The 14,885-nt window shown below is 50.8% G+C and overlaps 3 protein-coding genes across 4 annotated transcripts; all 3 read right to left on the bottom strand.

Moving 5' to 3' along the window:
- Positions 1-2,529: 2,529 nt before the first annotated feature.
- On the bottom strand, positions 2,530-4,881 carry LOC123430478 (VAN3-binding protein). Of its 2 annotated transcripts, none has more exons than XM_045114348.1 (7): positions 4,490-4,881; positions 4,317-4,397; positions 4,170-4,232; positions 3,570-3,942; positions 3,306-3,488; positions 3,112-3,222; positions 2,530-3,036 (listed from the first exon to the last, which is right to left on the bottom strand). In XM_045114348.1, the coding sequence occupies exons 1-7, from the start codon at positions 4,703-4,705 to the stop codon at positions 2,843-2,845; spliced, it is 1,221 nt and encodes a 406-aa protein (XP_044970283.1). In that variant the 5' UTR covers positions 4,706-4,881; the 3' UTR covers positions 2,530-2,842. The 2 variants fall into 2 exon arrangements, with proteins under 2 accessions (XP_044970283.1, XP_044970284.1); XM_045114349.1 differs by having other exon boundaries at positions 4,496-4,874.
- A 2,588-nt stretch (positions 4,882-7,469) lies between these two features.
- LOC123430477 lies at positions 7,470-9,691 on the bottom strand. Its single transcript, XM_045114347.1, has one exon. It carries the CDS (start codon positions 9,674-9,676, stop codon positions 7,673-7,675), a length of 2,004 nt encoding a protein of 667 aa, XP_044970282.1. The 5' UTR covers positions 9,677-9,691; the 3' UTR covers positions 7,470-7,672.
- A 1,579-nt stretch (positions 9,692-11,270) lies between these two features.
- On the bottom strand, positions 11,271-12,843 carry LOC123427128 (zinc finger protein CONSTANS-LIKE 5-like). Its single transcript, XM_045111089.1, has 2 exons — positions 11,919-12,843; positions 11,271-11,817 (listed from the first exon to the last, which is right to left on the bottom strand). The coding sequence occupies exons 1-2, from the start codon at positions 12,552-12,554 to the stop codon at positions 11,482-11,484; spliced, it is 972 nt and encodes a 323-aa protein (XP_044967024.1). The 5' UTR covers positions 12,555-12,843; the 3' UTR covers positions 11,271-11,481.
- Positions 12,844-14,885: the final 2,042 nt, after the last annotated feature.

The following is a 14,885-nucleotide window of genomic DNA, read 5'->3' as shown; positions in this document are numbered from 1 at the left end:
ACTATGACTCCATCAACCGCGTTCTAGCAATGCTTGCGCTTAGCGATCTTCAAAGGTATGAAGATGCTCTACTACTTTACTCATTACTGGTTTCTCCATAGATATATCCTTGTATGGCGTAGGAAATCTTTTGAAATTACTACGATCCCCAACAGTATATGCACACAAGATTAAAGGCAAAGGGGTTGTCACTTCCCTTGTTTTTGCCAATTACAAGATTAAAGCTCGTAGTGGGAGGAAAAGTAATAAAACGGTTGTAAAAGCTGAGAGAGAGAGAGAGAGAGATGGAGGGAGAGAGGGAGGGAGGGAGAGAGAGAGGGAGGAAGGGAGAGAGAGAGAGAGAGAGGGAGAGAGAGAGGGAGGGAGGGAGGGGGAGGGAGGGAGGGAGGGGAGGAGGGGAGGGAGGGAGGGAGAGAGAGAGGGAGGGAGAGAGAGAGAGAGGGAGAGGGAGAGGGAGAGAGGGAGAGAGGGAGAGGGAGAGGGAGAGGGAGAGAGAGAGGGAGAGGGAGAGGGAGAGGGGAGAGGGAGAGGGAGAGAGAGAGGGAGGGAGGGGGAGGGGAGGAGGGAGAGAGAGAGGGATGGAGGGAGGGGAGAGAGAGGGGGGAGAGAGAGAGGGAGGGAGGGGGAGGGAGGGAGGGAGGGAAGGGGAGTGAGGGAGGGAGGGAGGGGGAGGGAGGGAGGGAGAGAGAGGGAGGGAGGGGGGAGGGAGGGAGAGAGAGGGAGGGGGGAGGGAGGGGAGGAGGGGAGGGAGGGAGAGAGAGAGAGGGAGAGGGAGAGAGAGAGAGGGAGAGAGAGAGAGGGAGAGGGAGAGGGAGAGAGAGGGAGAGGGGAGAGGGAGAGGGAGGGAGAGGGAGAGGGGGAGGGAGAGAGAGATTATATATCGGCCATGTCTTTGTTTAGGGCGATGATTATATAGTGCCCATTGCGTGTCTAGGCTTCTTGCCACATACTTGGATGATACTTCTTCAAATATTTTTCATTGAGAGCTCGAGGTAAAAATGTCCCTTGTATGGATTCCACCAAATATGAATTTTTGGAAACTACTCTTGTAATCTTAAAAGGACCTCCGAGAAAGGGTTCCCCCGCTTTGTATTAAAAAGCAACCAACACCGATACAACCAACAATAGGTGCTGGGGCGAAAGGAGCGCAATCATGCCCAAACGAAATAAAAGAGAAAGTATAAAAGGAACAAATGCCAAGAATGACGGATCAACAAAAAATGAAGTAGCCTCACGACCGTTGCATCCACCGGAGATCTCCCACCAAGCTCCTAGACTCTGAAGCACCGGTACCAATCAACACATCCAAGAAGGGACGCGACGATGATGACGCTGCTGCCAAGGGTTTCCGCCGATACGCGACAAGGAGAAGGGAAGGGTAGCCCGCGACGCCCTCCAGAAAGGTCTGGCGGCACCCTCATGCACCACTGCATCTGTGTCAGCAAAGATGACATGGATTTATCCCGATCCCAACCTTCACCTCGGGCGCTTCGGAGCCCGCCACCGTACTGACAACCAACCTGCGCTAACACGATGTTGAAGCTTCTCGTGTCGTCTCACCATGGTACCGCAAAGTGGGACATGGGCAGCGAAGAGGGGGAGCCTAGACTAGGAGCAGCAGCACCGTCGGCACGCAGGAGGGCCCAACCTCCACCGTCAATGACGGTCATCGACCGGACGCCGCAGTGGGAGAATACCAGGCCCGACCGGGCGCTTAGATGCCCGTAAAGCTCCTGCCGCCGCGCTACATATGGCATGCCATCAGCGTTACCACCCCCGGTCTGAGCCGTTCCCTCACCTCACCATGAAGGAGGCATCATGGCGGCACCAGATCCGGCTCACTGGGACCCAGATGGGGCTCTAAGGGCCCAGATCTGGGTCGGGGGTGCGCCGCGGCCACCCCGCGCCACCAGTCTGCCTTACCGCCAAGGGAAGCGTCGCCACCACGCCGGTCACCAGTCCTGCCACCAGGTCGCTAGGCCGCAACCAACCGAGCCGCACCGCTACCGCTCCCTGACGTGGGAAGGAGGGTTGCGCGCGGGAAAAGGAGGTCTCGCCGCCACCAGCACCACCCGAGCCAGAGCCGAGGGCGCCCGCCTGCGGTGGTTGCGGTGGGAGGGGGCTGTGCGGCGCTCCTGCTGCCTCCCAAGGAGACGCCGTTAGGGTGCGGGAGGGGAAGGGGTGTCCTTCTTAAAAGGACCTTCCCAACTTAGAAAGCACTTCCCGAATTTTCTGTCATTTGAACCGGCATGAACACCTTCAAGATATTGAGCCGGTATAACATCTTACAATTGACCAAGTCGCCGCATACACCTCATAATTGATGGGAACGTATCCTCGCACTGAACGATTGTCGAAAAGTCCGAAATAAATCCAGTCAAAACACAAGCAACAATGTCAAATTTAGGACTTGAACCATCATGGGTTGGTTCCACCACAAATAACCTAGCAATTTGATTTTGTTGAGCTCTCGAAATACTCTATTTTTTAAGTACATCTACGTCATTGTAGTCCTGTAGAGTATGCCCATCTGCTAGAGTTTCTCTTGTGCATTTTTTCAGAAACAATACAAACACAAACGTTTGCGTACACTCATTCTCTATGACCATAGGTAGGCACAAACACTCTATTTCAGTGATCACATCCTAAAGACCGAGCCAACAATTTTTGAGCTGAAATTGACGAAGTCACCACATCTCAAGAGGCTAAATTTAGTTACAGTGGAGGGAAACGTGAGATCTGAAACAGAACACATGTACGCGACCCCTTTGTTACTTGCGGTGGCGCACGTAGGTACGTCAGTGGATTGGATTCGATCGGTCGGCGGTGGCGGGATCGATGGTTAATTGCGCATGGTGATGGCGGTGGAGGAGGTGAGCATGTGCGTCACGGTGGTGACCCACCTCTTGTACACGGCGTAGTCGTCGGCGCGGAGCTCCACCTTGCCCCTGCTCGTCGTCACCTCCACCGGGTACGTCGCGTCCTCCTCCCGGCTCGCCTTCTCCGGCGCGCACGGCCGGACGTCCTCCACCACGCCTGCCAACGTACCAACATGGCTCAGGAACCTTGCTTAAGAAAAGGGATGTGCGTTTGATCGAGGTGGCTGCTTACATTCTTTGGTGTTGGAGAAGGCCTGCATGACCAAGTTCATCTTCTTGATCCGGAGGACGACCTTGCCGTTCCTGTCCGTGGCGGCGGACACCGTGTGCAGCTTCCACTTCCCTGCACGAACGGCAACCAAGAGACGGTGTTGGTCATGGCACGACACGTACGGTGGAAGGTTGACGCGACGGCGGCCGGCTTACCGTCTGGCATCGCGACGAACAACTCGTCGCCCTTGGCCAGCGCCGCCTTGGACCTCGCGTAGTTGAAGTCGAAGTCCAGGTCGTCCTGCCACGGCGCCGTGCCACCCTGGTCCGCCCTCTCGCTCTGTCCATGCCCGCCGCTGCCCCCGCGCCTCCCTCGCAGCGCCGCCGCGCCCCGCAGTGCTGTCAATTCAGCGCGCAAACAAATGATCTCGTGATCTGGATTCTTTGGAACCATGTCTCCGGCCGGTCGAGAGGGCTTACAGGTGGCGGCAGCGGCGGTGAGCGTGATCACGTTGCTGGCGTCCGTGGCGGCCACCGCGGCGTTGACTGCCGCGGCGACCTGGTCCCGCGTGGCGCCCGCGGCCTCGGCCACCTTCGCGCACTGCGCCGCCACGAGCGCGGCGGCCGACGCCACCGCCGTCTCCCTCATCGACGCCGACGCCGAGCCGCGCGCCGCCGGCGCGGAGTTCTCGGCGGCGATGGCGGCGAGCACGGCCGCGACGCCCGCGACGGACACCGCGGCGTGGACCTCGGCCCTGTGCAGCCGCGCCTCCTCCTTGCGCTTCTGCTTCCGCTCCTTGACCCACTTCTTGAGCGAGATGCCGCTCCATGGCGCCGCCATCTTGCGCGGGAGCTGCGTCCACACGCACAAGGTTCAAATATTTAAGATCCAACAACGAAGCCAACGTGATCACGGAAACATATCGCGCGTCATTTAAATCTCCTCGATCCGCGCGTTAATTGGAAATCAATCAACAAACCATTTGCCATCTGGCTTCTTCTACTGCACGATTCCTTCCATTTGCATCGGGATTATGTTTCGTTTTGCAGATCATGGTAGTAATTAAACCTTCCACTCACCCATTTCTTCTTGTTGTCGTAGTCCAGCTCCGGGTGAATTGCCTTCTGCAGCCATATCCATGACTGAATAACACCACCAAAAGACACACACAGTTAACATCAGACTGAAAACACCATGATCATCACATCGCCGCATCAACTCTATACCTTCAGATCGTCGTATTTCCATTGCGGTTGCGCCGCGCCGCCGAAGCCGCTGTCGTCAACAACCAAGCTACGATCACTCCTCTGCAAAACCACCCGGGAAATCCATTGTCTGTCATCCTGAGCGTGATCTCCTGACAAAATATTATTTGCTACAGTACACTGAAGTTACCTACATTTACCTGCAGCTGCGACAGGTCTCTTCTATCATCGTCAAGCCCCATGACAGGGTGCTCCACCAGCGCCAACGAACGATCCTCCTCCTTCGGACCCGTCTGAAGAACCTGGATCGCCGAGCTGCACCACGCGCTCGACAGCAGGTCCATCGGCTCCTCCGATGGCGTCGGCTCTTCTCGCACGATCGCCATCAGGCCTCTGTGATCCGGCTCCATGCCAACAGCTAGTTCCACCAGACGTTAGCAACTGATCAGAGATTTATACAGGGCAGAGATGTGGTTTGATCTTTGGTGGTTGTGCAGGGGCAGCTTCCCACCTGCAACCGAATAGAATGCCTTGGCAGGAACCAGATCCTCCATCAGATCACTAGGATAGCTCCAACCACTTTAGTCCAACTTTTAGCTGTAAAAAAACTTAAACAAGACAGGTGTCACAGAGAGGCAGTGAGTTTAATACCCCAAAACACTGATTAAACAAGCGTGTTAGTGGGCTTTTGGGGGAATAAGAGTGGGGTAAATCATTAGCTTCACCCATTCATGCTTTAGCTGCACACAAAGAAGATGGAATCAAAATGGGGACCTCGGAGCCTTTATCGTAAAAAAACATCGGCACAACCGTCCTTAAACATTCGGGGAGTCTTAGTACGCACTTTGGTGCTGGATTTCATACTTGAACCGATTTAAAAATTGGAACCATGCTGCAAAGAGGGGTTACTTAGGTTTCCCTGGGTGCAATGGTCCCATCTATTCTTCTGATAATCACAGGCTTCTGTGGGAGAACATGCCATGTTTGGAGATTGGGTTGTCACTGCTGCAGAAGAAAATTGGGAAAAGGCAGCAGGATGAGGGTGTCATCCATAAGATGCTACAGAACTTTCCTAGCATCATTGCCATGCGTGCAATACTGCAATGCTGGAGCGAAGACGTACACTTTATGGGTCACTGACCGTAGATCTGCAGTTCCGTATCCCGCAGAACGCGAGAATTAGTAGGTGTTCAGTGAACTGGGATTCAGCCTCTCATACTGTAGCACAAATTATGTTAACAAAATATGTAAGTCAGGATATTATATACTCCCTTCGTTCCTAAATACTTATAAGTCTTTTTAGAGATTTTACTAGGGGCTACATACGAAACAAAATGAATGAATCTATACTCTAAAGTATGTATATATACATCCGTATACAGTTCCCTAGTGAAATTTTTTAGAAGACTTATATTTAGGAACGGAGGGGGTATGAGCTAATTCTCACAGGAAGCCGGGGGAATATACATGGTGTAGAACTGTAGTCGGCCTTGAAATTCTTCAGTTCTAAAGTACTTCCTCCGTCCGAAAATACTTGTCGTACAAATAAATGAAAATGGATGTATCTAAAATTAAAATACATCTAGATACATTCATTCCTATAACAAGTATTTCCGGACGGAGAGAGTATCACTGTACTATGGTGTCAATGTTATATAGCTTTGAGTTTTGAAGTCAATGAGTATTGAAAACTCTTAACTGATTGTGAGCTGGTTCAACAGAACATCAGCATATCAAGCAGAAGGTGCTGATTCCCCCTGCAACCACTTGCTTGCAGCTACAGTGCCATAGCGATAGCATTTCCCATTTTGGAATGATGAGATTTGGCACATAGCAGGAGGGAATTTCATTAACTGTTGAATCATTAGCCATCAGCTCCTCAAGAAGTTACAGCAAGGTTTGCAGTGGGGATAGTGCTTGCAGGTCATCCAAAACACAGTGGCCATTGGTGAGGAATAGTTGAGCAACACCCAACACTGCTTCTTCTAGAGTAAGACTCTAGTGAGGGGCAGCAGTTTCTCATTGCTGGTTGGTGTAATAATCACCTTAAAGCAAAATTGGTGGCTTAAAGCTTACTCCCTCGTTCCTAAATATAAGTCTTTTTAGAGGTTTCATTAGTGGACTACATACGGATGTATATAGAGATACTTTAGAGTAGATTCACTCATTTTGCTCCGTATGTAGACCCCTGGTGAAATCTCTTAAAAGATATATATATTTAGGAACGGGAGTAGATATGGTGCATGCATCAGGTTAAATCCTTTTTTCACTTATTGCCGCCCGCCTAAAGAGCATTCCAGCTGAAGCCTCTTAACCATTGTTTAATCTGGCATCATGTGTAGGCCTTCCAATCCTGTCTGCTGATCATTCACCTTTTGACAAAACTTGAGGTTTTTTTTTATATCTCAAGGCGAGGACCCTTTCGATCATGGAATATCGGTTCGATCGTCGAGCTTTACAACTCTTTTTTTTAAAATGTAAAGCTGGCGCTGCGGATTCTTGAAGGCTCCCGCAGAATTTATGAGGGGAAACAAAAAAGCATGTACTCCCTCCGATCCATATTAGTTTGTCGCTGATTTAGTATAAAATTGTACCAAACCAGTGACAATTAATATGGATCAAAGGGAGAATGTTAATTTGTCGGCATGGAGTTTTTGTCATGGCTTTTTAGTAGCTTTTGGGAAAAGGAGAATGGTTGCTGGACAAATTTCAGGCCATGTTCAGAGTGTCTTCAGGGAAAGAAAAAGTTGCTAGATGGCAAAAACTTCACATTCAGCTGAGATCAGATCAGCCATTGTTTTAGCTCAGTTAAACGCTTAACTGCTGATTTTGTGAGAAATTTATGAATCTTCGTATTTATATGTGCAAGCAGATTGCCTAGAACAGTCACCCTACAGTTTAGCAGCATCGCCTTGATGCCCGGCTTGCTGTAGGCCTTTGTGGCCGTCCATTCTTCTGAGTTTTGGTTGAGTAGTCTGGTTTTTTGTTGATTATACAGAGGATCAAGCGACATGGAAATTTGTTATCAAAAAAAAAAGTGACATGGAAATAACTCCATACTTATCACATTAGATAGTAACAGTTGTTATAATATCAACGCAAGAAAAATCAATCCCAAACACGAACTAAGCCAGACTCAAACTTCATTGGGGAGAACCTAATATATCAGAAACATTAGCTTCAAATCTCAAATTTCATTAAAAACTTTTGCAGGGCAAGAATTACATGATTGTGTATTCCCTAGGGTCAGAACTGCAAAGAAGATCAACACCCCTCCCCCTAAATATGGCTAAATATTGTAAATAATCAGGGAAGTTGCTTCTTCAGAACCTTGTTTGCGCAGCCTCTGCAATTCTCCAGTTGCTGAAATTTTGAAGCTAAACTATCTCTCCCTCAATAATTTGGTGTCTCATCAGAACAATTTCTTTGACAAGATTCCTGTAAGTGAAAGGCCGGACGGCTGCCCTCAGGAAGAGGCCTGGAGGTGGCTCGCGCTTCACTCTGACCAACGCACTTCTGCTCCTTGCACTTTCCTGCTGCACCAGCTTCATCTCATCCTCCTTGGTCTGCTCCTGCTCCATAATCATTGTGTTTGAAGTGGCCATTTCTGATTCCATATCTTTCTGCTGTTGCATTTGCCGCTTATTATACTCATATGATTTCTCAACCCTGGTCTTGATCAGTTTCTCCATCTTATCAGAACTTTTCATCGCTTTATCCCATTGCTCGTCCCAGTAGTCCTCATTCTCCTCACTACTTTCTATTATTTCATCTGCTTCCACCTCTTCACTGACATCAACCACTTCCTCATCCTCGTAATCGTTGTCTACATCATCTTCAGTATCATCAATCATATCAACCTCTTCATCCTCAACCCAATCAATAACCTCACTTCCAGTCTCATCACCACCCTCATCGTCACTCTCATCAGGCGCATCACACCCAAGCTCCATCTCCTCTAGCTTCACTTTCCACTCCTTGGTGTATGGGTGGAGTAGCTCCATGGGATGGTTTGTGAGTAAGAACTCCAGACAGCGTGACTGGTCCGCCTCACTCAGCTTCGAGTATGCATTTACAACATCATCCACATAAGACTTTGGGTTTGCCTTCACAATCCTGCAAAGCCCACCGAAGTAGGTCGTTCGAATGACCCTGCCATCCTGCTCAAGGTCAAACAAGAACTGGTTCTCGGTTGAGGGATCAACCAACGGGCGAAGCCGGCTGAAGAATTCCTCTTGAGGCTCGAACCTCGACTGGTATAGCGGCCGCTTGACGTAAAGGATGTCAGGGCGCGTCCAGGCCGCGCAGCGCGTGATCAGCTCGCGTGTCGAGTTACCAAATCGGCCCATGAGGCTCCACTTATCCAGCCGCTGGTCCTTGCTGGCCTGGACGGCGACCTCGGCCGAGAGCGTCCACTGCTGCCATGGTGGCTCGTCGGGGCGCCACCTAGGGTGCCGCACGAAGACCCAGTAGTACCGGAAGCCGACGGCGTCATCGAGCTCGTTGAGACGCTGGGAGAATTGGTTGGACATCTCGAACTGCTGGTTGCGGTCCCATTCGTCGTGGTCGGCCACCTCGGACATGAGGGAGACGCGGTCGTCGGAGAAGCGGCCGCGGATGGGCGGGCCCACGACGATGCCGCGCCAGGAGTAGGGCCCGAAGGCGCCGAACCTGTACCAGTCGTGCGGGTGGCGAAGGCGCGGGTCGTCGGGCCCGTCCATGAAGCGGACGGAGCGGTCGTAGCCGAGGCCGATCATCTCGAGCTCCTCGTCGGTGAAGGCGTCGGCCTGCCCCGAGGCGGCGCGGCGCTTGCGGCGGTAGAAGGCGTTCTCGGAGAGGCGGCGGCTGCGGCGCTTGGCCCGGGACTTGGCCTCGCGCCGCACGTCGCCGCCGCCCTCGATGCGGCCGCCGGCGGGCTTCTTCTTGCTGCGGCCGGCGCGGGCCACGGTGGAGGGGGGCTCCGGAGGGGCCGGGGGCGGGCGCGGAGGCGGGGTCGGGGAGGAGGGGAAGGAATAGAGGGCGGGGTCGGAGGAGGCATGGATGGCGGCGACGACGGAGCCGCGCTTGCGCCTGGGGCAGGCGAGGGGTGGGGAATCTGGGCGGAAGGGGGAGGAGGTGGCGAGGAGGAGGCGGTGGCCGGAGCAGTGGTGGCGGCTGCGGTGGAGGAGGGGAGGGGATTGCGGGGGCTTGGGGTAGGGGACGGGGGTGGCCACGCCGGTCGGCATGGCTGGCTGGGGCTTTGGGTTTTGGACCTGTCGGAGTTGGAGATTTTCCTTACCTTCATTTTTGCCCCTCGCTTCTCCTGATGGACCGGAAAGTTGGGCTTCAGCGGCCGATCTAGCCCACAAAGATTCGGCTTTACCGTCAAATGGCCGGCCCATGAATAGCTTTTTTCCTTTTGATATAGTGTTCCCCTAAAAACATTTTTATACAGTGGACAGTGGACAGGATGATACTGTGGATCATTTGTTCTTTTCCTGTTCTGTTGCTAAACTTATCTAAAGTTTGATACAATGTGCTTTCAATTTGAAATCTATTCATTTTTATACCTGAATAATTATTTTCATGTTTGGCTTAAAAGTTTCCCAAAGGTTTGTAAAACATTTAGTTTGTGTTGGCGGCTGCTACTTTCTAGTCATATGGAGAAGGACGTCCTAATGATATAAGTTTCAGGGATAGCAAGATTAATGATCCTTTTCCTCTGATTTATTCTCTATGCTTTTTGATTAATTCTTGGGCAATTTTGCGGCTAAAACGGGAAAATCAAAGGACGGAACAAAGCTAATCGAGCACAGCAAGTGCGATATTTATAGCTGCTCAAGGCTGGAGACCCGGAGTGCTTATGATGGATGGTGGCTACCCAGACGACCTTCTTCAATTGTACTTCATTTGTTTTTAAATATAAGTCTTTTTAAATATTTCACTATGAACGACATTTTATGCATATAGACATATTTTAGAGTGTAAATTCATTCATTTTGCTTCGTATGTAGTTCGTAGTGCAATCTTTAAAAAGACTTATATTTAGGAATGGAAGAAGTAAAACTTATCCTACCTGGGATTGGATCCAATCTTCTCTAAAAAAAATTGAACATAGTACAGACGCAAGCGCTCATATACAGGCGCATACACTCATCCCTATGAACGCACACACGCACACCCTACCCCTATGAGCACCTTCGAGAGAATAAGCCGACATATCATCTTGAGATTTACGAAGTCACCGTAGGTGCCTCGTCGTCGACGTGGACGTCTCCTCCCACTGATAGTGTATTGCCGGAAATCCTGAAATAAATTCAGAAATAATGCAAGCACCGGAATTTGAACCCTGGTGACTGGGGATACCACTGTCCATCTAACAATACAATCACAGGTTGGTTTGGTAATGTAGGATTGAGATGAACCTAACATTTCAATCCTATGCTTTTTCTTATTCACGCTTTTTTTAGAATCATGCGAATCGAAAAAGGCCCAAGAGGGGGATAAATTTTGCTAAGGTTCTTAGTGATAAAAATTCAAAATATGCTCTAGTAAAACCCTAATATATAGGGCAACTCGTATGTGACAACTGTAGCCCTATGGTTGATCGGTGGAATGAAAGGAAAAACATGGAATCTAAGCACCGGGAAAAAGATGGTTCCCCAAGCATTATAGGAGGCACTATCGCATTCGGTCGACTCCTAAAGCTAGCCAGCCAAGTGTGAGAGAAAGATCGCACCATCACGCACTCGGCAAAGGAAGCATATCATCCATCGGGAATTTCCCATTCGAGATCTCAGAGCTTATCCAGTGCCGGAATGGGGAAAGATAGACTAGAGCGCATTAAAGAAAGACCACGATCTCTCCTCATCGTCAAAATTTCAGCAACAAAGACAGCAGCAAAGTGACAGGCAAGTTGATTGGAGTGACAGCAAAATGACATGAAAGTTACTGCGCTAAAGCAGCAGTAATGCGAACGATTCAGCAGCAAGTGGATTAGCAAAAGTGGAGTAGAGTAGTTGGAGATTAGCCAGCTCGTGATGATGATGATGATGATATGCTACAGGTGAAAAATACAGGGATCGGGCAAAAATTAAGGAGGGGGGGTTGGATTGGAAGTCTGGATCGCTCCCGCGTAATCATGCATATACAATTGAGTGATCAAATGCTAGACGAGGCTTTGCGTGCGTGCATGCATGCAACAAAATTACACCAAGGTCGGCACCACGCCGTCCACGCCGTAGTCGTGGTCGGGGCCGGGCGCCATGAGCGCGGCGACGGCGGCCGCCGCCGAGGAGTACATCTCCTCGTGCTCCTCCAGGGCGTCGGCGTCCGCCGTTCCCGTGCGCTTGGCGAACCGGCCCTTGACGCGCGGCCGCGTCTCCGCGTACGCCTTGCGGGACGCGTACCGGATGGTCTTCTCGAACCGCCGGCTCTTGCGCTTCTCCCTGTACCGCATCAGCCGCGCCTCCCGCTCCCTTCCCCTGCTCACCACCGGCGCCGCCGCCGCGTCGGGAACCACCGCCGCCTCAGACGACGATAACTGCATGCGTCCCATCACCGAGCAAGATGTCCATCAGAGGTCAGAACGCTGGCAGCTCCTCGTTGCTCGTGCATGACAGGAATATATAGAATGATCCTTACGCTGTGGTTCATGGAGTGGTCGGAGTAGAAGCCTTTGTTGCCGCCATTGAGGTCGATCTCGGGCTGGCCGTTGAGCTGCACGCTGATGGCCTTGATGTCGTCCATTGACCGCGCGAAGTCGAGGTCGAGGTAATGGTCGGAATCCGCGAAGAAGACGTCCGCGGTAGCACCGTTGGCGCCATCCTTGTGATCGGGCTCGGGGAGCAGCCACGAGGCCGCCTCGGCGTCGTTGCTCCCGTCGTCCTCGGCAGAGGCCGCCGCGCCGGCCTGGGCTCCCGACGACGGGAAGGGCTTGTGCGCGTCGGCGGCCGCGCCGAAGAAGGGCGCGACGGGGACGCGCTCGTGCCGGCGCGCGAGCGGGTTGGCGGCGTGGATGTCGGCGTCGCAGGACGCGCAGAGCACGGCGGCGTCGGCCTTGCAGGTGACGGCCGCGGGCGCGTGCTCGCAGACCTCGCAGAGCCAGACCCGGGCGTGGCGCGACCCGGAGCCGTGCGCGCGCGCGTCGCAGCCGGCGCAGAGGAACGCGGCGTCGGCGCGGCAGAAGAGCCTGGCCGCCTCGGTGGCGCACGAATCGCACGCCCTCGCGCCCACGCCCCAGTAGGCTCCGCCGACCACCGGCTTCTCCTCCCCCTCCATGGCACGCGCTCACAGTTCGACAAGCGCAGCTAGCACCAGCGCCACCGCCGTGATTGGCTGCAGTGAGCAGGCGACTCTCAGCCAAGCTTTTTCGCTCGGCCGTGGGCTTTGAGCTTCTGTGGAGGGCGGAGTGCGGGCCGGGGTGCGCGGGGTTTTGAGGCGAGCGGGGGACGTGGACGCCCTCCCGGCCACGGAAGTCGCTGTCCCGGCGGGCCAGGGCCATGTTTGTTCGCCAGTGCACCGGGCGCGCATGCCTTATCCGGGTCCTGTGCTGCGCGGCGGTGCCCGCGCTGCGTTCCCGTCTTCCCGACGCGGACGTGCGCGCCGTGAAAGCTCCGGGGAAGGAAAAGGAGGCCGTAACGTGGTCGTCCTTGTCGTCGGAAAAATTAGGCCGGCGTCGCTACGCGGCTGGTTGGGGGATGCGACGGCGACGGGACGGGAACAGGTGGCGCGTGCTGGTTGGCCGGCGTGATCGCGCCCTTATCGCTTCGAGATGCTGGCTGCCGAGCCTGGCCAGGTCGGCGACCCGTAGTGGAAAAAGGGAGTTGATTCTTCCGGCGGGAATAACCATCGAAAAAGGTCCATTTTAAATCTGAATTGATAGAGGTCCGACGAAATGATCCCTTAAATTAAAATTTCGATCGATCGTAATCTAAATTATGTAATCCCGGTATAAATCGAATCCTAGCAAATTTCAACCCGTATTCATATATTGGGCCGGCCTGCTTTAGATTTTTTCGTTTAAATGTTTTTTTCAGACAGGCTCGCTTTAGTTTTTTCGTTTTAAAAATAAAAATTTCAGACCGGCCCGCTTTAGTTTTTTCGTTTAAAAATAAAAAATTTAGACCGGTGTGCATTCAGTTCCTCTCTTCTCCACGTAACGTGAATGCTGCCATGGCATCCGATGGTTTTGAGCAGCTCAAGACAGGCTGCTCCCGTGTGTTGTTGGAGCTCCTCCTGAAGAAGAAACAACAACAGGGACATTTCACAACATTAATACATTCCATTAAATTCTTTTTTGATTGGATATTTGTTCTTGCCTTAATCCCATTTCCATGGAGACAAATAGTGAATTCTTGTGCACAATAGTTCCAGAATTCAGAGACATGACCAAACAAATTCAGAATGCCTCATGAAACCTTGTAATCTTTGTTCAGAGTCAGAAATAAATGGAATCAACAGACTGTTTCATCCACCCTTCATCTTTGTATCATCTAAAATGTTTGTGTTTCGATTGGATGTTTGTTCTTGTCTCCATCCCATGTTGTGTTCCATGGAGAGAAAAAGTAAGAAAATCATGTATGCATAATTGCTTCAGAATTCACAGATAACTGAACAAACTCATCACCCGAAGTTCATAATTGAACAACTTTAGAGAGCTCGCTCTAGAATTCACAATTCAGAGAAATAACTGAAGAAACCTATCGACTGAAGTTGATAACTGAACAAATTCGCAGAACTCACTCTACTTCTGGTCAAATGGTAGAGGAAAATTATCAGTAAGACTTTCCATTATTGTAACTCAGGTGCAAAATGGCAGCAATGCATGATACACCTCGCTTCTGAACTAAGCTTCCAAACAACTTCCCAGCAGTGCTCAGTAAAGGGTAGCGAAATGACAAAATGAAAAGCTAGTGCTACCACGGCTGTGCATAGCAGATGATGTAATGGGAATATCAGTTGGGGCCAAAAGTGTTGCTTACAATTCCATCTCATACAAAATTAGGTGCATTATTTGGATGAAGTGAAGGACTTTAGTTTTTGTAGGTGATAACTGAGCCTGATTTATATGAGAAACAACAGAGTGTGGATTTAGTGAGGAACATCTTTGATGTCATAGTGTTTAATTAACTGAATTTTTAGCCTTGCTAATCTTGATTATTCCAATTGTTGTTGCCCTCGGCCTAGTATAGGTGGGTTGACGAAAAATACACGAGTGGGGGCAAATATCTTGGGCTTAGTGGGGGCAACGCTGTACCCTGGGCCTAGTATAGGTGGGTTGACGAAAAAAATATGTCTTCAATAATTAAAACAAAAGTGAAAAACTTTGTATGATATAGGTAAAAATAAACAGTAAAAAGGAAAAAGGAATCATAAAAAAATATAAATAGAAATAGAAACAAGGAAAACAATAAAACGAAAGGAAAAAATCAGAAAAGGAAAACAAAAAAGATAAATTTAAATAGAAACAAAAAGAAAAAAGAAAACGAAAGGAAAAACGAAAAAAAAGATAAGTTTAAATAGAAGGAAAAAAGAACCAAAAAACAAAAAAAGGGAAGAAAAAACAACAAGAAAAGAAAACAAAAAAGAATAAAAATGAAAGGAAAAAAG

This window comes from Hordeum vulgare, chromosome 2H (genome assembly GCF_904849725.1).
Source record: "Hordeum vulgare subsp. vulgare chromosome 2H, MorexV3_pseudomolecules_assembly, whole genome shotgun sequence".
Lineage (NCBI taxonomy): Eukaryota > Viridiplantae > Streptophyta > Magnoliopsida > Poales > Poaceae > Hordeum > Hordeum vulgare.
Note: the sequence above shows the minus strand (reverse complement) of the source record. Positions and strands in the feature narration are given on the sequence as shown.